This window comes from Cuculus canorus, chromosome 1, assembly GCF_017976375.1.
Source record: "Cuculus canorus isolate bCucCan1 chromosome 1, bCucCan1.pri, whole genome shotgun sequence".
NCBI lineage: Eukaryota > Metazoa > Chordata > Aves > Cuculiformes > Cuculidae > Cuculus > Cuculus canorus.
Genome location: NC_071401.1, coordinates 186,968,239 through 186,990,721, shown reverse-complemented (window position 1 = coordinate 186,990,721; position 22,483 = coordinate 186,968,239). Strand labels below are relative to the sequence as shown.

General features: G+C 40.9%; 1 protein-coding gene across 3 annotated transcripts; it reads right to left on the bottom strand.

The window, feature by feature from the left end:
- Positions 1–162: 162 nt before the first annotated feature.
- Positions 163–21,884, bottom strand: HDAC10 (histone deacetylase 10). 3 transcript variants are annotated; one of them, XM_054086528.1, is made up of 21 exons: positions 21,756–21,884; positions 20,178–20,244; positions 19,265–19,399; positions 16,986–17,082; positions 16,221–16,318; positions 16,036–16,140; positions 15,758–15,826; positions 14,994–15,120; positions 14,483–14,548; positions 14,035–14,094; positions 13,589–13,678; positions 12,194–12,300; positions 10,540–10,607; positions 9,790–10,063; positions 9,073–9,163; positions 7,406–7,485; positions 6,885–6,938; positions 6,189–6,273; positions 5,562–5,747; positions 3,613–3,772; positions 164–2,483 (listed from the first exon to the last, which is right to left on the bottom strand). In XM_054086528.1, exons 1-21 carry the CDS (start codon positions 21,865–21,867, stop codon positions 2,458–2,460), a joined length of 2,157 nt encoding a protein of 718 aa, XP_053942503.1. In that variant the 5' UTR covers positions 21,868–21,884; the 3' UTR covers positions 164–2,457. The 3 variants fall into 3 exon arrangements, with proteins under 3 accessions (XP_053942493.1, XP_053942503.1, XP_053942513.1); XM_054086518.1 differs by having other exon boundaries at positions 163–3,772; XM_054086538.1 differs by lacking the exons at positions 164–2,483; positions 3,613–3,772 and adding an exon at positions 3,779–5,410.
- Between the last annotated feature and the right edge of the window lie 599 nt (positions 21,885–22,483).

The following is a 22,483-nucleotide window of genomic DNA, read 5'->3' as shown; positions in this document are numbered from 1 at the left end:
GACCGACAGCGCACGCTCTGAGCTCTTTATTTGATGTTTTAATGAATTTGATCAAGATCATATAAAAATACATACCAAAACACAACGTTATTGAAATGCTGGCTGTAGAAACCGGGTTGAACAAAGGGAGGTGAACAGGAACGAGCAGAGAGGGTCCTGAGAAAATGTTTTTTCCATTGAAAATGCTGAATTGTCAAAAAAAATTATATACCTTTATAGATCATTAGTTCCACCCCCACCCCCCCGCCATGGGCAGGGGCACCTCCCGCTAGATCAGGCTGCCCAAGGCCCCATCCAACCTGGCCTTGAACACTTCCAGGGATGGGGCATCTGCAACTTCCGTGGGCAACCTGTGTCAGTGCCTCACCACCTTGTGAAGAAATTCTTCCTTATGTCTGGTCTAAATCTGCCCCTCTCCAGTTTATACCCATTGCCCCATGTCCTATCACTACAAGCTTTTTTAGAAGTCCCAGCTTTCTTGTAGCCCCTTCCAGGTACTGGAAGGTCAACATAATGTTTCTTCCAAGCCTTCTTTTCTCCAGGCTGAATAACGCCAACTCTCTGAGTCTGTCCTGGTATGGGAGGTGCTCCAGCCCTCTGATCATCTTTGTAGCCCTCCTCTGGACCTGTTCCAACAGCTCCATATCCTTCTTATGTTGAGGATTCCATAACCAGACACAATACTACAGGCCGTGCCTCACAAGAGAGGAACAGAGGGTCAGAAACACTTCCCTGGACCTGCTAGCCACGCTTCTTTTGATGCCACCCAGAATATGGTTCGCCTTCTGGACTGCAAACGCACATTGCCAGCTCACATTGAGCTTCTCATCAATCATCACCCCCAAACTCCTCCTCTGCAGGGCAGCTCTCCATCACATCATCCTCAATCCTGTATTGAAACAGAGGATTGCCCCACCCAGGTGCAGGAATTCCGTATTTTCTTTTTCAAGGGAATGAGTAGGAGAGAGCAGAATAAACAAAAATATTCTGAAAAGTGCTGAAGCTTAAATTGGAAACTGAGAAATGGCTAAACTTAAAGTATTTAGATCAGGTTATGAAATGAAATTTCATTAATCTGAAAGCACCCTCACATGAGTGCTCCCTCAGCAAGTTTGCAGACGACGCCAAATTGGGCAGGAAGGTCATACGCTTGAAGGCAGGAAGGCTCTGCAGAGGGACCCAGACAGGCTGGACCAATGGGTTGAGGCGAACGAGATGCAGTTTGTGGAAGGGTAGCTTAGACAAAAGGGTCATGTAGACATGATACAGCTGATAGAGCAGGAATAAAACAGGACACGTAGACAACTGCTAGTTTCTCACTAGTTTCTTTGTAGAATTCATATAAAGCAAGGCCATAGTGCCCTTAAGCACAGCTGTTATAGAACAACGGGATGTAGATAAAGAAGTACAAGAAACCACAAAAATGCATCTTAGGAGGAGCTGACCTTTAACGATGTAGCCAATAATGAGCTTGCTTTTTTGCAATATGTATGAGCCTTATTAACCATGTGATAAATATGAAGCCTGAGGCGAATAAACTTTGAGACTTGCTGATCAATCGTATCGATTGCTGCTTTTCTCCCGCTGATCTCGACAGCAGTTCAACATGGCAAAGTGCCACATCCTGCACTTGGGCCATAACCTTGTGCAGCGCTACAGGCTTGGGGAATAGTGGCTGGAAAGCTGCTTGGCAGAGGAGGACCCAGGGGTGTAGGTCAATGGCCAATTGAGTCAGCAGCATGCCCAGGTGGCGAAGGCAGCCAACAGCATCCTAGCTTGCACCAGAAACAGTGTAGCCAGCAGGACTGTACTTGGCATTGATAAAGCCACATCTCAAATGCTGTGTTCAGTTTTGCGCCCCTCACTCTGGAAAGACCTTGAGGTAGTGGAGCATGTCCAGAGGAGGGCAACAAAGCTGGTGAAGGGGCTGGAGCACAAGTCTTATGAGGAGTGGCAAGAGATCTGGTGTTCATTAGTGGGCAAGGTGGTGTTGGGCTGACACTTGGACTTGATTGTAGAGGTCTTTTCCAACCCTTAATGATTGTATGATTTTGTGACCTGTTAAGTTTAATCTCCAAAGGAAATGGTGGTGGTGGCAGCAGTGCAAGCACTCTGGTATTGTGGTGACTACTATTAAAATATTTCGGCTAATATGATTGCTCATTTCAGATTCCTGTCTTCTGGACTCAACATTAATGCAGTCAAGCTACTGCATACGCAAGCCTGACTTTACGGTGTCACAAATGACACAGACCTCATTTTGCAGTAATGAAGTACGGGAGTTTTCAAGTGTCACTCTTGAATAATTAGTGCTAATATAGAATTCGCAAGCACAATTCTCCAGCTGAAAATATGGATTTTAAGCGTGTCTTTTCCTGATGATTTAAAAGGCAATGTGAATAGCACCACGTTGGTTTTTTTTTTTCTTCTGCTGTGTAAAATAATTCTGAAGCAAAGTCAATTTGTTGGAATCCCGTCCTTCACTGAAAAGAACAGCAATAAGAAATACAGTTCCTCATCAGGCTCACACCACAATTTCCAGCCCCATAAGAACACTTTTATTGGAACCAGACCACTGCTCTTGGCCATTTCTTCTGAGAGCAAGAGGGGCATTTTCTTCCAGAGAGAGATGCCCACCTCTATCATTGCTTTTTTTGTTGAAACCCAAGTTATTCAGCAGAGAAATGTTTCTCGACAAATATGCTTGAAAACATACACACCTGCCTAACCTGATTCCTACACAAATGCAGCAACTGATCCTCTTTACTTTACTGACGTACTTTAAGCATGTCTAACCACTATGGAGTTAAGCGATTTGTGGACAAGTTAAATATCAACAAAAACAACCTGACTCTGCACTACATTCAGAAAACAGGTTAGCAGTCAGGGCCAGTTGCTGTAGCTTTGCCTCAGCCAACAGCAAAGAACTGCGTGGCTGTTCATTCACTCCTCTCCCCAGTGAGATAGGGAGAAGAACCGGAAACAGAGATGGTAAAACTCACGGTTTGGGATAATACCAGTTTAACAGGGCAGCAAAGGGAGAGAGAATACAACGTTACTAACAGTGAAGGAATATACAAAACAGATGATACACAATGCATATTGTTCACTGCCTGGAAGGCAGTGCCTGACATGCTTCCAAGCCTCAAACTGGTTGCTGTCACCAACCCCGCCAACGACGCCTTCTTATATACTGAGCATGATGTCATAAGGTATGGAATATCCCTTTGGCCAGCTTAGGAGACCTGCCCCAGCTGTGTCCACTCCCTGCTTCCTGCAAAAATGAACTCCCCCCTCTGCCAAACCCAGGACATCAGTGCAGATCTTATTAACCATTCTTCAAATGCTTAATGTTTTGGTAGTCTCATTTCAAAATTGTGGAGTAACAGTACTCAAAGTTCCCAAGGGCACAGTTGTTATGCTATGAAGTTTGGTGCTTTGTGGCTCAAATGGCAGAATTAAATGTGTTCAGTTTCATCTCTTTCACATTAGATCAGTATGTTCCCAATGACTTTAATATCTCACTGACTTAGAGGATCCAGATGGATTTCATCATCTTTTGAGAATCTTGCATATTTTAATAAGAACTAAAGATAAAAACAAGCAACTTACCTCCACACTGAAGCATTTTCCATTCCTGCTGAAACTGTTCTCTTAATATTTTTATTTTATTTACTTTTTCTTGGGTAGGAGGTACATAAACTCCAAAGTGAGGTGTAGAAGCACCTGCTAATGCTTTGGCTACACTTTGCATTAAATTTGTATCTGTGTCCTATTTAAGAAGAAAAAAAAGTACTCCTGAGAACCAAACTTTGTTTCAGTAATACATGAAATATTTTAAAACAAGCTTCAGCAATTACATTGCCAGTATTAGTAGCAAGAATGAGAAACTTTCAATTTCAAAATAAAATTGTGTCAAATGGAGAGTCTTTTCTGAAAAAGATAAATTGATTTTTATCTCCTGTAAAGCTTAGGCTTTCTTCAAACAGAAGAAGAACTTCAGTTTTTCTTTTGTGATTGAAAACAAACAGTGCCGGGTGAAGGCAGAAAATGTTAGGAGGGAAGGGGAGCATGGAGCTTGTTTACTTCCTGCATAATTTATTCTACAACTGTAGAAAAAAGTGACATATTTTGCTTCATCAAAAAGTGACTTTTTTTATTTCCAACAGTCTAAATCAATATTATTTGCTCACAGAAATTATTTTCTGAGGTGTCCACATTATATAAGGATTATTAACACTTCTTCTGAAGATTTTAACTCTATTTTTGAAAAAAAAATTGATTTATTCTATTTTTCTTTAATTATTCTAAAAGCTGAGCTCATGCATTGGAAAATCCCCTCACATTAGATAGGCTAGTTATGAAGCTACCTGTGAAGAACCAGTATAAGAGACTCAGTCATTTCTTACAGATTTATACCCAACTTCCTTTTATCTCCGAGTTACCAGAGAATATCAGAGAGTTCAGAATATCAGTAATTCTTTCTATTTCTTACTCAAAATTACTAATGTGCAAATGCACTGTTTCTGTATACTGTGTATCAATGTATAGGTTATATTAGCTTAGACAATTTACAGATCAGCAATTATTAAATTAAAACAAAGAACATTTGAGAAGATTACAGAATAAATTATGTCAAAATCCACTTAATTGGTAGCTTAATGAATATTGTGTCTTTAATTGGATACTGGCTAGGAAAACAGACTAGAATAAAATTGCATACATGAACAATTATTCATTGTTTCTCATTAAAGAACTAGAAGGCACAAAAGCAATCAGAAAGTACCGTTTCACAGAACACACAGAAAATTGTGTTACTTGTAGCCACAAGAGTTCTTTACAAGATTAGGAAAATTCATGGAAGATATGGTGAATGGCACTTACCACGAACTGGTCTGGATACAGACCCCGCCTTAATAAATTTGCAAATCCTTAACATGGTAGTGTATGAGTACGCTAGATAAGGGAAAGATCTATATATTCTTTATTTCCTTTCCCATGCTCTCTATCAGAAACACAAAGCTCAGGTTGATTTGCCCTCAGTTACATATTGCAGCAATTAAGTTCACTTACAAGATATGTGCCAGTTTGATTTGTTTTCTGCGTGATGGAAGTTGTGTGTGATAAAGATGGGGAAAGGAGGAGAGAAAAAATAGTGTTTTGAAATAAACAGGAGAGTGGGCTGCTTTCGATCACATTTGATGGAAAGAGGCCATATAGTTAATAGACAAGTGTCTCGACTCGGGAGACAACGCTGAGCTGCGAATCCCATGTAGAAAGGGAAGTTAATCCCCAGACATAACCATGGGCTTGCATTTGTGCCTCATTTTCTCAGTCATGCAGGCTGCCTGCAGCTCGGTACGTGCCTGTGTCCAATCTTGTTCTCAGGCCAGAGAGAAATGTGGGCTACCTGCATCGTGAACACGGAGGTACCAAAGACAGTATAGATACAGCCAATGTTTTCTACTAGGCAGCTTCAAGCAGTTCATACCACGCATGCCGCTGCCAAATGTGAATTCTGCCCCAGGCACTTTGAAGTGCCACAACTTAGCAACACTTACCTCAATCACTGCAAAAATTCGAGATTCAGCTAATGCTTGTAATAATGCAAAAAGCAGAGAAATCCCACTTATCCCAAGGCTCCTGTTTGGTCCGACAGCTACTACTGTCAAGTCAGGTTGATAACTGTATGCTACAGGAAGAATGAATCCAAGTACAGCAGAAAAGAAGTCATTTCCTTCAGCATCCTTTAACAACAATGAGAAATTGTTTACCACAAATACAAAGCCGCAAATTCCCAGACATAAAACAAAACAGTAAGGTAAATCTGAAAAAGCTTTTGATTGACCTAGGAAATAGGATACTGATCTATTTTTCACAGCAATTTTTATATTAAACATGCAGATTTTTCATCTTTTCCTTAGTTTCCTCACACTGTAATTCTGCCTTCTTGAGGATGAACTACTGTAGCTAGAGAAGGTTTCCTCAAACCTCTGTATTTGAATTCACTGTAAAAATCTGTGAAGGAGCAGTACCCTGGCAAGTGCAAGAAAAGGAAATATTTTCAAATATCCAAATTGCTGCGAGGCGTGTAATTCCCAGTATAATTTTATGAATACGTAAATATATACTATTATTTCTCTTAAAAACATTTTTCTCTTGTGTTGTTTCCAGAAAGTGAATCTTACCTCTTTCCAGTTTAAAGTAATATAGTGTTTGGAGCTGCTCTTTCCAGACTGTTCTTTCTCACAAATTTGTATTGTGAGTACTCTTCTGTAAATAAAAACTACATCTGAATATTTAACCAACAATTTCCAATGAGATAAAAAAGATCTTTTCTTTTATCATACTGTTAATACTGGTTCATAACACAGGAGCAAATAACTATTTGTATTACTACATGCCATAATGTAAACATCAATGAAAACTAAAATCCCTCTTACGGAATTTTTAAAGAGTATTAAAGATCATGGGCAAATTACTTTTTAGAAGAGGGAGAAGTGGCAAAAAAACCTATAGATAAGATGATTTTCAATAAGGAAATCGGCATCAGCAGCATGTGTCCCTGCAGTTATAGGGGGGTACATCCTGTGTAATTAATAAATGCCTTCTTTACTACTTTATATTGTCAATATTCTATTTTCAATAACAATCTAAATTTCAATTAACATAGAAGGATTATACTTTAAACCTAGCACTAAACTCAAAGTGCACTTTGCAATAGCAGTTTGTATTTGGAAATGTTTTGTATTTTGTCTAAAGCTAAACTTAACGAACATCGACTCACGACTGATTCCTTAGGACAAATTTCATCATACATATGGATTATTAACATTTATAAAGTGTTTGGGACTTGGGTCCCCGAAGTAAAAGAGAAGCCTCACCCATCTTCTGTGTTCGGTATGATTTGCATGTCTCCCACAAATACACAAAGCACTCTGGAGAAAACAAACATACAAGCGTTTACATCTACAATAATTTTTTTCAAACAGTGCAATTTGTTTAAAGAGATTGCATGTAGATTAGATGAATAAAAAAGAATGTGTGTTGTTTCTGAATCTGGTCCACTAGAAGTATAAAGAAAACACATTTATGACAGTTCACGGGAACTCCTTTTCTCCTACCAAATACCATGGGGAAAAAAACAAAGCCAAGAAAACATCTTCAGGCCAAAACCAATTGAAGTCTGACAAAGAAAATGTAGTTTAGCATAGCACATATCCTGACAAATGTTTTGCCTTTGATAAGGCAAAAGGATTTTGCTGGCATATACATCTTGAAAATATATGGAGATGTTATTAATTTCAAAATTAAGGTTTCAAAGGCAATTTTCCATATTTCACATACTTTTGTCTTATTTTTACATTTTGTCAAATGGCCCCAAATGCAAGAGATACAAATTCACCTTTGAAATCCAAAACGAACAGAATGTCTTAGTGCAACAGCAACAGAAGATGTGGGTGATGCTGCAATTCCATTGCATACCTACAAAATATTTTTCATTCAGAAATAATTAATGCTGCACAAGATCATGTCATTTCTTATTTCTAACAACTGTATTTTTACTTGGTTTTATGTATCATTCTAACAAAGCTACAACTGTATGAAAGAGATCTTAACGATCGTTGATAGCAGAGTTAAGAAAATGTTAACCTATTTTCTTTGAGTCAAGAGCTGTTCCATTACTTCAAAAGGATGGTGCTATGCTGAAAGGCACCTGTAAAAATAGCTTTTGCAGGGGAATGTCATGTGCACGGGTTGTCTCCATAGTCTGCAGATTGGATACAATCAGTGTACCAGTAGGCAAACTGCAACTTAAAAATACACCCTGTGAAAAAGGAGGTTGTCCCTGAATTCCAATATTGACTCTTCCTTCACCCTAGGCAAGCTATTATTCCTTTCTGGAAAATACAATGCTAGTATTACCCAGTCAGCATTTCAGTGTTCATTTGTGTGGTGCTCTGAACCCTACATAAAAGCAAAGCAAAAAGATAATGCGTGCTCTCCCTCCTCATTCCTCCTCTTTCCATCGATCAACATAAAAAGCTCCACCTAGCTTCTGCAACTCATGAGAAGTTCTATTCCTTTTTGCTAGTTACCATTTTTCGGATCTATTTAAAGGCTGTCTTAGAGGTATATATGATCTATACTGTCGAAATTCGTCCCCATGATCAACATGCGTGACTTTCAACAGCAAGAAGACGGCTTACAAGAAGCCATTCTGGTAGTTACACTTCCTCCCAGGCCCAACACTTTAAAGAGAGCTTTTCATTTCAAGTGAGAGGCTGATTTATTATGATGTAATAATCTTTTGTTTTCTTAACTTGTTTGCAGTTTTTTCTCTATTTATAAAAACTTGGAGAAGCAAAAAATATAATGTGCGCCCTCTGAGCCTGCCTTCTCTTTGTTCCTGACCCTGCAAGAATCAAAATGTTGAACTGGAATAACTCTGTTCAGAATCACAGCACAAAGTGGTGGTTTCAACAGCAGCACTAATGCAATCTCTGTGTGTGTGTGCAGATCAAAACTTACCCTTGTGTAAGTTGTTGTACAAAGAATGGTTAAATGGGTGCAGCTAGATATAGCATGGCGTCTTGTAATGAAGCATAATGCAGAAGTAAACTTTCCCCTAAAGACCATGGGGAAAACTCTGTACACTGAGACAGAAACATTTTTTTACATTTCTTGCTCAGACTTCTTGCTGCTGCTCACTGTTTCTTGATACACCCACCAACTTCTGCTCCCCTCAACCAGAAGAGGGAATGCCTGACTCACTTGTATGTCTGAGAGTAAGGAGACAGTTATTAACAACACATAGGCTGTGACTGCAGAAAAGCAGGACAATGCTTTGCCTAAAGATCATTAGGAAGATGTTTTGGGGTTAATAGCTATTCCTCAGTAGTTGTTTTCTTATCTTGCATACTCACTCTCGTAGCTAAGCACATTCTAGCTGAGATTAATGAGGTTATGAACTACACAGTAACTAGTATCTTGACAACAAGATAGTAGAAGCAGAAATCAGAGGAATCCAACTCTCCCCACAACCCCAAGATCAAAGCAGTTTATTATTACCTCCTTCTTAAGTGTTTTATCTAGGACAGCCAACATACCGCCAAGAGAGAGCAAAGTTTTGCTGTCTTTCACAAGGTCTGCATAAAAGCCACTGTAAAATAAATTATGTGAAGAAAAGTTAGGTTAGATACAATAATGCTTTCGAAGAGGACACTGATACAGTACTTTGCAATTAACATTGATGGGTACATTTGGTATAGGTGCTACACATTCATTCTCAAACCCCCAGCTTTAGCAGGAAGATGACAACAGTGTTGCCCAACAGTGTTAAGCTCTCTAAACTTGTCTTCATTTGGCACTGGAAAGAAAACCAAAAATGTCTGATATTCAGTAAATAGAGCTCTCTCAAAATTAGACTTTTTAAGACAAAAAGTTGAGCTGCTTCAATCAGACTAGTTTGGTACTTTTTTCCAGCTAAAAGTGAACACAGAGGTTTAAGGAGCCCTTCTAGCAACGTGTCTTTCTAAAGGAATACATGTGCACTAACTGTTCTATCTCCATTGAAATAGTTTTCTCTAAAAGTATGCTGGTTAGTTCTTTAACAGACTTCAAGGCTACAAGTGATAACCAACATCAATGTCTTAATTCTTCAAAAGGAAGAAACTCTGGCTATAATTGAGTGACGAAGGCCAAAAAGATGCCTGTGGCAGAGACAGAGACTGTACAGAAACCTCTCATGCTCATGAATAAGTTGAAAATTAAACAGATCAGACCAACCTGACAAGAGTTTTTAGTTCAGTTTTGTCCATCTCCTTCACTAAATGAACGGGTACAGGGAGTAAATGTGCTGAACCTTCAGAGTCAGTAGACATTGCTGTTCTGATGGGAGGCACTGGAAATAGAATATTTTTCATGTGCAGTTCCAGAAACTTTTCTACTTCGATGGTTTCATCATTGTTCGTTATCTTAGATTCATGTTCAGAGGAGGGATTTGGATTATCCTTCTTCATTAAGTGCAATTTGGTGCTCAAATTTTGTAAAAATGATGTGTCTAGAGAAAAAAAAAAGCAGTTACACATGTATTAATTCCTGAGCAGCATGTTAATATTTGGTTACATTTATTTACAAAACAGAACACATCTGTATTCATAGTGTGCATAATTATTTCCATGAACTAGCTACAGTGTTTCCTGCCAGGGATGTAGCTTTTCAGTGCTGTTTCACTAGAATAAAACAAAGGGGAGGCCATAATTGATAGCACATGTTACACTCATTTTTGACACAGAAAACAGCATCTCAAAGATATCAATGGACTGCATTTTGCCATGTTTGCTGGCTTCAAAAGTTCTTCTCAGACTAACTGAAGACATGGGCTTGAACGAAGCCTCACATTGCTTCATCAGTCACTTGATAAATAATTGGTAGTTCAATAATTTTAATCCACTGGTATTAATCTTAATCATTCTGTATTTTGGTATGAATCCATTCACCAATCACATTTGCTTGAAGAAAAAGAAGAGTGATTACCTTCATACATCAAACATTTCCAGTAGGGTTTATGTGCTGCTCTCACGTTTTGGATAGATTCAATTGCACTACAAATGAAAGAGGATTAACAGTATCAGCACTAATGAAAATATAGGAAACATGACTTACCTGAATGAAAAAGCAAAACAAAAAAAAAACTCAACAAAAAATAAACAAGCTCTGGGCTACTCCAAGAACGCACAACAGAAAGATAAAACGAGAGTCAATGGGCTTAGAAAGAATAGATTTAAGAGAAAAAAATTAAAAGTGAAGAACACATGCAGTAAATACACACTTTTACACACATTGAGTGAAATCCCAACGCTAGTGCTGGAGGAAGCACACCTCTCCCTGACTTCAGGAAAGGCAAGTTTCCACCTGCCTGTTTTTGCTCTGTCAGAGATTTTATCTGCAGAACGCAAAGATGTAATTAGATTCACTTAAAAGTAAGACTGACTGTTCAGGAACCAAGTAAATCATGTTCCCTGTTATTCTTTGTGTTGAAAACTCTCACTATCATTGCTGGCATTTGCAGCACTATATAGGCAAATGGTCCTATTACATTAGCTATCATACAAACATAATTCAGATCATGTTAAATCCAGGACAAATTCTACATAGTTGGAGATTATTTTTAAAGTGTTCAGGAGCTGGACTAATATAATGGATAAATCTGTGGTCAGCTCTCTATCACCTAGGATGACACCAGCCTGAGATAATACAGCTGGTAGAAAAGAAAGAGTTGATACGGGGACTATGGGATGTACTGGGAGCAAAATAACCATCTTTGCTCCATCCGAGTTTACCAAACTCAACTCTGCCCACAGAGAGCATATTTACATTGCTTTCCTGACTAATATGAGCTCCAGACTGTAACTAGCCACAGCCAACTGTTAGGCACTGCCTGCTACCTACAAAATGCATGAGGAGCACTGCTGCTGAAAAAAACCCATGGGACAACCAATGAAGCAGGAGAGGGACAGAACACGGTGATGTGAAGGAGATGGTACAGATGAGTAGAGAGAAAGACGTTGTCTAGATCTGGGACTGATTCAGGTCCAAGGTTCAGATGCTTTACTAGATGAGATTCACCACTGTGCAAACACAATCTCACTATCACGAAAAAGAAGTTAGACTCGAAGTTTAATTACTCTTGGTGCGGCTCCACACAGCTGAGGGCTTTTGCACCCCAGGCCTCAACACCAAATTCCAGAAACATGAGTAGCCATGAAGACTAGTTCTGCACAGAATCAGCTCTCATATAGCAACTGAAACAGCTCTGGAGTCTGAAGAACTAACGCTTGTAATTGCATACTTTTCATCATAATGCTGGCTGTTATTAACTGTCATTGCCTTGATTACAGCAGGATTGAGCGAGATGGATCTCTACAGGATAACTAGGCCCAAGAATAAATGGCCTAAAATTATAAACCATTAAGTTCTTACAACTTGAATTAATTTCAGAAACAAAAGTATACAAAAATAAAACTGTACCTTCGATGACTTTTTTGGAAAGCAAGTTATCCAAAGCAGAAAATAATATATTATAAAGCATCATATTAAAATCTTTCTTCAGCAAAGCGTTCAAAGAAAGCACGTCTTCAGCCTTTTTGAGAAACACATGTTTTTTTCCTGAAATTCTTCATATGTTTACCTTAGGCAAGGTGCCATTTCTCCAGTTATCTGAGGTACAGGATCTCCAAGCAAACTTTTTACAGTCATGCAGACCGATTCAGACAACGACTTTAAGTGGTATCCACCCTAGAAAAGAGTATTTTGTGTCACCTAAGGAACAACTATTTGTAACATCTCTCCAAATATCATCATGGAAAATAAATTAAACTTTTGAAATGCATCTGAATTTGTAGAAATGGAAGATGATATGCAAGTACATCTAAGTCAATTATTTTCAATATGAAAACAGTTAGTTAGAGGCTACTTGCTGAACTTCACTGCCATCCCATGATTCAACTCACTTTCTCATGGTTCGATTCATTTCAGAAATCAGTCACGACTTTGCCATGAAAACCCTGGAAGCATCTGCCTTCTTCATTCCTAGCCATGATATACCATCTTCAAGAGTTCCTGTGGAAGATTCCTTAGGAGGCAAATAGTATCACTGTCCTCTAAAATGTCTGTACAAGGGAAATCTTCCACAGCCTGATACTTATAAGATTTGGTTGTCCTAAAGTTTTGGCAGAATTTGGAGAACAACGGAAGATAGACTTTAGACTGCTAAACTTCAAATGATAGTCTGCTTCCTGCATGCCATCTGCAGAGCAGTCACATTACCTGTATTAAGAGGAGATGCTTTTTTGCATTTCAGCTAGGAAACAGAAATATCTATAACAACCTGCCGGAGAGAAGGATGATGGAAGAAAGATCATGCAAAACAGACATCAAGTGAATCAGTTCATAAACAGTTCACTCTTGGAGACCTTGTTGGCAGTAGTATTTCCACACACTGATTTACTTGAGAAGTCACCATTTCTCTAACATGCAGCAGAAAGAGGGAGTTGAAATCTAGATTTTAAAAGGAGGAAATATTTTAATTGCTTAAAGAAAAAGAGCTCTTAGAAAAAGGGATTGTATAGAGGTTTTCAGTCAAAAAAAGATGGAATTTAGTAAGCGCTCCAATACTAAGTAAGAGCATATTTAGTTTCAAGGTTCTTTAAACTCTCCTGGAGCAAGACATACTTGCAAAAACACTGCTAATGAAGCTTATTCACTAAGTAGATTTTAATGAGTTGGGGACTATCCAGAGCAGCAATCTATTCACTGTTCACAGGAACTGAACATATCTGTGGAGGTTATGAGAATATGTTCCTCTGTTTCAAAATTTGAAGTTAAAAAGATCAGGTTTTAAGACATGCATTTTTTTTAATGTATAAGAGCAGCAGCAAACATTAGCTGTTTTTGCATTCCTGATTGTCAAAATAAACAGAATAAACTTTTTTGTTAAAAAATTTTGTTTCCTAGCTTCTAGCTTGCCCTACATGGCTCTAATACAAAGACCCTTCCCCAGGGGGTAAGTTTCCAAAGTCTTTACCTCTAGGATGACACACAGCTTTCCATTAGCCAGCTGCATCAGGAAATGGGTAAGGTGGGCAAAAACCTCAGGAGTGGCATTCATCTGACCCTAAATCAAAGAAAAAAATTTAAGAGAGAAAACCCTGAATCAAAACATTGGTAAAAAAACCCAAACATACACGAGTCTGAGTCGGAATACTGGAATACTTGCCTCTCATTATATCTAACAAAATGCTAAACCAACTGATTTAAAGGAAGGTGCAAAAATCACTCTAATTACACCTGTGGATAATTTGTCTTTATGTGTCTTGTCGTAGGATTAAATGAGCTGGGTTCAGCTTAAAGACTCAAACGTGATATTTTAGTCAAGTATCACCTAGCAATCACAGGACACTTAAGAGAGAGAGGAATATTTTGCAAACAGATTCATGCCTGATAACACGAAGGCCACAAGAAGTTACTTACTTCAGGGTCTCCAATTCCAGAATCATACCCAGAGGAGACAAGAACCAGTTCAGGATCAAACTGTTATAAAACAGAGAGAGCTGTAACACATTCTTATGTCCTATTTTCAATTTTGTCCTAGATTACAGCTGTACCACGTTCAGCTGCTTTTTCAGCTAGGAGTGTGAACACACAAAGACTCTCCTTGAGTAAAATCCAGGTTTACCTTTTTGTTTTCATCCCTGCTAGAGAAGTTGCAGATGATCATTATATTGAATATTTAAATGCTAACATTCCATTAATATTACATTGCATTGGTCAGGACATTATTCATTCCAGCAGAAATAACTTGTTAACTGTGCTGCTGGTAATTACTGCTTTTCTACAAAATATTCTATGGTACCTGCTTAAGAAGTACTTGAGAAGCAGACTTTGGTTTTGCTGTGCAAATAGAGCAGTACAAAATTACCTCAAAAGCCATTGGAAGCAGCACATGGAAAAATGCAGCAAGATAATCTGAATTTCCCATCCCAACCTGTAAAATGTGAGAAATATAGGTCATATTTTCATGTTGTAACAAAAATTCCTAAGGTTCTTCAAGAGTTTAGGGGAAGATAGCATCAAAAGTTAAAGGCAAGGGAACCTTAAGGGGTCAAGTAAAACAAGTATTTAGGTAAAGTGCATAAACAACCACCATTTTTCTCTGCTGAACAAGGATAGATGTAATTATCTCCTGAAACACTTTCTGTTTTGATGCTTAGGCAAGATATTAAACAAAAAAAACGTGCATCTTTCTCTATGTTTAAAAAACATTATCATATTCTGAGCCATATTTCTCAGCAGACATTCCACTGACAGGAAGAAGATACACTGTGCTAAGACATCTGCCAAGCAAGTGGAGAAGTGCATTTCTCAAAGTGTGACATAGAGCATGAGATAAGAAGCTATTGCATTTGTTTTGTTGTGCTGTAAACATTTACCTTATTCCAAGGCAAGTTTATGTTAAACCCTTTTCCTTTTCCCAGACCCACAGCATTATAATCAGATTCTTTGAGAGATGGCCAGAATTCCTGATGTTCATAGCGATGCCAGGAAAAATACAAAACACTAAAAGATAAAAGAAACAAATCCAACTTGACAAAAAGATTCTGAAACTGACTTTAAAACCTGAATGTGGTAGCTATATTGACTTAAAGCACGGTAACAGAATTTTCCTTCCCCTTAATTTTCTTTTATGGACTTGGACTTTGAAACTTGGTAGAGCATGTCCTATGCAAAAATTAACCGAGGACAACTGCAAAAGATTTATTGCATGCATGCAGTCCCTTCACAAAGACAAAGCATTTTCAGAAAAGCAGGCTTGTTTGTAGTATCTAATTCTATGGCTTTTCAGAAAACAATGTTTTTTATCCAAGCACTACTTGAATAGTTCAACCGAGATTCCTGAGCAGAGAGAATAGAGATATTACCCAAGTACAGAGTGATCCTACTACTGAGAAATTGAGGTAATCTTATCGCTCACTTTCTTTGTTCTTCTGTATAGTAGAATAGATTTACATCTCTTTTTGTTAGAATTTTCCCTTTATTTGATAACAAGTAAAAACAACAGAGTGACTAAAACACCAAGAAGGATGTTTCATGTTTTGTAAGATTATAGTTCTAGGAAGTTAGAAGTCTTATTCATTACAAAGAAAAGCAATATTTAACCAGCTAACATAATAAGTAAATAAAATATCTTTCAAACCTTGGATCCTCTTCAAATATATATTGAGTTCCTTGCCCGTGGTGCACATCCCAATCAACAATTAGGATTCTGCATAGATCAGTAAAAGAAAACATTCAGCAGAAGAACCACAGCACCTTTACCTAAATGAGGCACAGAGGAATAGTGGTTTTCTGTCCCAAGAGTTACATGACACCCAGAAAGTTCTAGGCGTTAAGCTGAACCAGTGCAACGCCAAACAGTTACCAAAATGCTGTACTTGCATATGATAGCTTCTCTAGGGTCAACCATGCACTCACCTTTGCAGACCATATTTCAGTTTTGCATATTCTGCTGCAATAGCAACATTGTTGAACAAACAGAACCCATTAGCTGCATTTTTCTGGCTGTGGTGACCTGGAGGTCTAAAACAAAGTTTTATATGGTTACTTACAACAAAGGAAATTTTGTGGACAAGTAAAGACTTTCTCACCTATTTTCTTACCTCACTAATGCCATTCCATTGCACACTTTTCCCGACATCACAGCGTCCACTAGCTGCAAAGTTGCTCCTACTGCTAGTCTGGCACAGCGATAAGTGTTCTGAAAGAGAGGTTCTCCGAGTTGTCATCAATCACTCATCAGCTAGTTTGAAACTCATCACACATCATGTGCTTTTACACCCCAATAGCAAATTGTCTTGACGAAAGTACCCTACTGAGGCTGTATGCATAGTTGAAAGCAGAATTTTACAACACAAATCCCAGGTCCTTTCTATCAGGTTTACCTGTGATCACTATATACCTTATAAGGACATTCCCTCTGGAGCAGTTAAGAAACACGAGATGAACACATTGAACTGACTGTGGAATAGCATGGCATCTTGGCAAATAAGGAATGAAATCTTACAGTGACAACACATGAAAAACTCCTCCATTACCTGGACAACATATAAGACCAACTGTTACCAAAACGTGATTTGCAGGTCACTAATGGTCTACAGTGACGTTAAGTAGCAAAAACAGTTCAAATTTGAGTGGTGCGCTATTACTGTCATGATGCCATTACAGAACAGATTACAGGACACTTAAGCAACTTAAATTCCAGCATTATACTTAATTTGAAACAGGTAACAATAATGTAATACATATATGTAAGTCTACTTTAATAGAATAAAATGTATTACTAATTCTCCTCTACTTAGAAAAGGCACATGCAAACTCACAAATACTTGTCACTCCCAACAAAGGAAGCAGTTTAACTTGCATACCGGATGAAAAAAAAAAGCATCATAATTTCCAGAGACTCTTTTCAGTTCCTCTTCATTCATTGTCTGGGTGCTTTTTGCCACTTCCAAGTGTTCCAAACTGCAGAGGTAAGAGAGATTAACAATGCTTAACGAAGCAAATAGACCTATAAAGGGTTTTTGTGTTAATGCAAAATTAATCAAAAGTAACAGAATATATGTTAAAAGGGGCTTTCTGTGTGAGCTCGTAAGTCCAACAAGTACTGTGGAACGATAGTTGCACTATATAGTGAAAAAAATAAGGAGCACTCTGAAAGTAAGGGGGTTTGGATGTTTTAAGAATATGACATTCTCCTCCCCTTTCCAGTGGCAAAAGCAATTACTTTCAAAAAAAAGCTCATTGTTAATCATGCACAATCTACTTAGCAAACTACACTACATATAGATACCATCCCAACCCAAACTAAACTAGGATCCTGACAGTCATCAGAGTGCAAATTATAATGTGTGTCTAGTGCTCCCTTGTTCTATGGAAAATAAGTATTTGAATGAATCCCTTATCAGGTGTGTACTAACTTCCTCTTTTCACTGGCTCAAAAGGGCAGTAAGTACTAGGGCGCTAGAAGCAATGTTCCTGTCAGTTCCCTGTTAGTGCTCCCCTGCCCATGTGTAGTGATCTGGAAATGGAGGTTGATGGCATCTACACTCCCATATGTGCCTTAGTTCAGGATACATGACCACGTGCTAGCATTTTACAACCAAATGAGACATGCTAGTGCTGCCTAATGAAAATGAAGCTAAACAGTGCCTTCAAAATGAAGGCACTAACAGGAATAAAACCATAATGAGCCTGGATGACTATATAATTACTAATATAGCTTCACAGCTTATTGCAAGGCTGCTGATGAACACAAACAAAACATTTTCAGAGGAGTTATGAGTTTGTTTCAAACTAAAAGTGTTTTAGAAAGGAAAGAGATCTATTATCTCTAGTTTACCTACAGAAACCAAGACAAGACAGAGCAAAGACATTTGTCTCCAGTCATCTACCAGGAGCAACTCAACTTGAGATAGTGTTCAAGCCTCTTTCGTACGTAATCAGCAATGTATTTACTATGAAAAATGATATTGGTACACAGCAGTAATTGCATTCTAACAAACAAGTATGTTCTTAGGAAAAACACTGTTCTGGAATCTGAAAATTTAAGTATGACTTGGGATCAATCTAGTCCTTGTCACAGCTATCAAGGCCTTGAGTGCATCCCTTCCCTCCTAGATTTTGGCTGCTGGGTTCAGAAACAGCAAGACAGTACAGCTGGTCACATAGAAAGAGAGCTAGGAGCATGAATACAGGCTCCCTCCACACAGCTCTGCTAAGAAGTCTCAGCAGAGGCCGCCCGCTCCTTCTCTTAGCACTTCCTTTTAAGATAAGGTTCTCACCCTTGGCTATATTGCAGCTCTGTTGTGTAGCCATGTCTGTCTGGCCATGAACGCCGCTAATCTACACCCAAACCTGACCTGTGGACTGAATCCTCCAGTTTGACTTCAGTCACTATAGCCTTGTTGGGCAATCTAAACTCACGGGTGAAACCAGTTACCATCAATGTACCTGTGCTGCTTGCCTCACTTGGGTGTTGTGGGATTATGTCCTGTCCATGGCTCTCACTGGCTCTGGTGGCTTTGCCATCATGCTCTCTCTGCTCCTTACCCCCCTTGCCATTCAGAGAAGGCTGCCCTGACCCTCCGCCTCGACAAGGGTAAATGTACACACAAGCAATGTGCAGAATCATCTGCAGTTGGCTGCAGAATCATCACACCAAGGTGACAACTGCCAGAGCAGCACTCAGTGCCACGACTTCAGAACCAGCAGGCTGCCATTGCTCTTAACTTCCCCTCCTGCAGAATTAGTTGCAGTTTTTCTGTTTGGTCCACTCTATCTTAAAGATGCTTAGGAGAAAGAGACATTTCTTTAGAAATGTCCATTTCTCTACGCTTTTTAAAGTCTTGTCCAAATTTTTATTAGAAATTTACTTTTAATCCTATGTGTAAAACAGCATTCATTGCTTAAGAACCCAAAGAGCGAGAATGTGAACTTAGTGGAATAGCAGTTTCATTCCTCGGCAGCTACACCACATTGAACATTATTTGTCTAAATTTAAGTATGAGACATTTTCCAATGAAATTACTGGAAGTCACTGAGTTTTGGAGCAGACCTTTTCAAATGGAGAAAAATATGACCTGGAGGTATGAGATCTGTTATTTCACTGAATTAACCTGAAGGATAATAAAAGTAAGTTTCAGACCTGTGAACCAACAGGATCTCCTCCTCGCTTCCTTCCCTGGCAGGGACACGGACACATCTCTCCACAAGATGGTAATGCTTAAGCTGCTCATAGGAGGATGACAGTCTTTCTGGCACTTCAATATCACAAACAGGACTAAAAATAAGCAATAAACATATTACCATAAAACCATACCAGCAGAGCTAACAAGTACACTTCATAATGCCTAGCATTTAACTTTCCATTACTCATGTGAGAGTAAAAGAAAAATAAAACCTTTAACTACATTTTGTTTTGCAATTGAGTCAAAAAATATGTTCTAATATAGGAAAGCAGAAAATTACACATGGTTCTGAAATAAAAAAGTAACAAAATAGTATCTTTTTTTGTTTAATCTCTTACCAATAAAAAATAGCAATGTTTAACTACTGACACAGAAATGCTGAAATGAAAAGCTGTAGGTTACAATGAAAGTGAACAGAGAAGTGGGTTTGGGAGAGAAAACAACAGCGGACTCTTACTCTGAGGACTACAAAGGTGCTAGTCTATTTTATGTAAATTCAAGCAAGAATCATATACTAATTTCTAACTTAATTTAACCGACAAGTTTCAGTCAAGTGAGTACCTACACATTTTTTTCCGTTATATTTATAAACAATTTAATTTGCTTAAAATACTTTATTTAGGGGGCTACTCAGACACTTATAGCTAACACCTCTTATGGAGGCCTGCGGCTTCTCAGATCCAACTACAGATCATCTTTACAGCATCTGAATACAATTATTTGTCCAAAAGACTTTCTATTTACTAGAAAAATGACAGGGTATCTATAATTACGCATTTTCCACTACATTTCTAAAAACCACATTTACTTGGTGTTTTGCTCAGAAATCCTAATAAGAATCTTCTCATGAAAAGGATGGCAGCAACTTACTCATTCCAAAGAAGTTTATGAGTGGTCATCTCCTCATCATAAATCAGTGCTGTTGCTGAAGCCATTGCTACAGGCAGAACAAGAAAAAAAAAAAACCCAAACAAAAAAACCAAGACGTGTTACTTCAGCCCAGAAGTGACCATAGAATCACAGAATAGTTTGGGTCGGAAGGGACCTTAAAGATCACCCAGTTCCACCCCGCTGCCATGGGCAGGGACACCTCCCAATAGATCAGGCTGCCCAAGGCCCCATCCAACCTGGCCTTGAACACCTCCAGCGATGAGGCAGCTACAGCCTCCCTGGGCAACCTGTGCCACTGCCTCACCACCCTCATGGTGAAGAAATTTCTCCATATGTCTGGTCTAAATCTGCCCCATCTCCAGTTCATACCCATTGCCCCATGTCCTATCACCACAAGCCTTTGCAATCAGTCCCTCCCGGCTCTCTTGTAGCCCTTTCAGGTACTGGAAGGTCGCTATAAGGTCTCCTCTAGAGCCCTCTCTTCTCCAGGCTGCTCAACCCCAACTCTCTCAGCCTGTCGATTTATTAAAATAAACTTAATTAGGTAGTGCAAATGGAAGTAGAGAGCGTATCTCCTTGCACAACAATTTTGCTCTTTAGAATCAGAGAAAGCAATAAAAGAAACTCCTTCAGCAGGAGCGCAGGCGAGGGGCGGCAGCCGCGGGGCGGATGCACACACCCACAGACCCGGCAGACTCCGCGTTATCTGCATTTCCGACCCCTCGGAGCGGGTGTTTCTGGCTGCGGTACCTGCCCCAGCCCCCAGCCCGCACCCAGGGCCCCCCAAGCCTGCCAGGGCGGAGCAGGGCGCCTCGCCCGCCGCTCACACCGACACGCACCGGTACGGCTGCTGCGAGATCCCGAGGCACACAGCGCAGGACCAGTCACAGCGCGGGGACAGCAGCTACAGCTTTCCGCTGCGCTTAAAACTTTATCAGCCTTTCAGAAACCCGGAAGAGACAATTAAGGGAAACAAAGGGAGCGATACAAGGAGGTCAGCGAGGGCACCGCGACCACGGGGGAACCGGGCAGCCTCGCGCCGAGCCCCGAGGGCAGCGGGGAGCGGATCACCCGCAGCTCCGGGGCCCTGCCCTGGGAACGGCCGGGCTCCCGCTGCACCCCCCGGGCCCTGGCTGCACCCGGGCTCCCGCTGCACCCCCCGGCCCCTGGCTGCACCCCGCGCTCCCGCTGCACCCCGTGCCCTGGCTGCACCCCGCGCTCCCGCTGCACGCCCCGGCCCCTGGCTGCACCCCGAGGCTCCCGCTGCACCCCGTGCCCTGGCTGCACCCCCGGCCCTGGCTGCACCCCAGGCTCCCACTGCACCCCTCGGCCCTGGCTGCACCCCGGGCTCCCACTGCACCCCCCGGCCCTGGCTGCACCCCGGGCTCCCGCTGCACCCCCCGGCCCTGGCTGCACCCCAGGCTCCCACTGCACCCCCCGGCCCTGGCTGCACCCCGGGCTCCCGCTGCACCCCCCGGCCCTGGCTGCACCCCAGGCTCCCACTGCACCCCCCGGCCCTGGCTGCACCCCGGGCTCCCGCTGCAACCCCTGACCTACCCGCCGGGAGCGCCTCGGCTGCAGTCGCACGGCCCAACCCTGGCCGCACCACCCGGGTTTCAGGCGCCCCGGCTCCAGCCACACCTCCCGGCCCCGATCCCAGCCGCCCCATCCCCGCCCCGGCTGCAGCCGCTCCTCCCACACCTCCCGGTTTCAGCCGCCCCGACTCCAGCCACACCGCCCCGTTTCAGCCGCCCGCGCGCCCCCGCCCGCTCCTTCCGGAATTCACATGGCACGGGCGCATCCCCGGCCTCCTCGGGATTCACCTTCCTGGATGTAATTGTTGAGCCGCGGGTGTTGTTTTTAGTACAGAACAAACGCAGGAGGCAAATATCACACCCTCACAACCCCCAGCTGAGTGGTATCCTCTAGCGCGAAGACAGGGAGAGGAAATCTTGCACTGAAATGGCTATAATGGGTATAAACTGGAGAGGGGCAGATTTAGACTGGACATAAGGAGGAAATTCTTCACCATGAGGGTGGTGAGACACTGGCACAGGTTGCCCAGGGAAGCTGTGGCTGCCCCATCCCTGGAGGTGTTCAAGGCCAGGTTGGGGGCCTTGGGCAGCCTGATCTAGTGGGATGTCTCTGCCCACGGCAGGGGTGTGGAACTGGATGACCTTTAAGGTCCCTTTGATACCAAAAATGTCAGTAAATAAAACTCTTGAGACTTGTTTTGGAGTTTTAGAAAGCAAGCATCTTTATCAGGCCTGGGCAACATGCAGGAA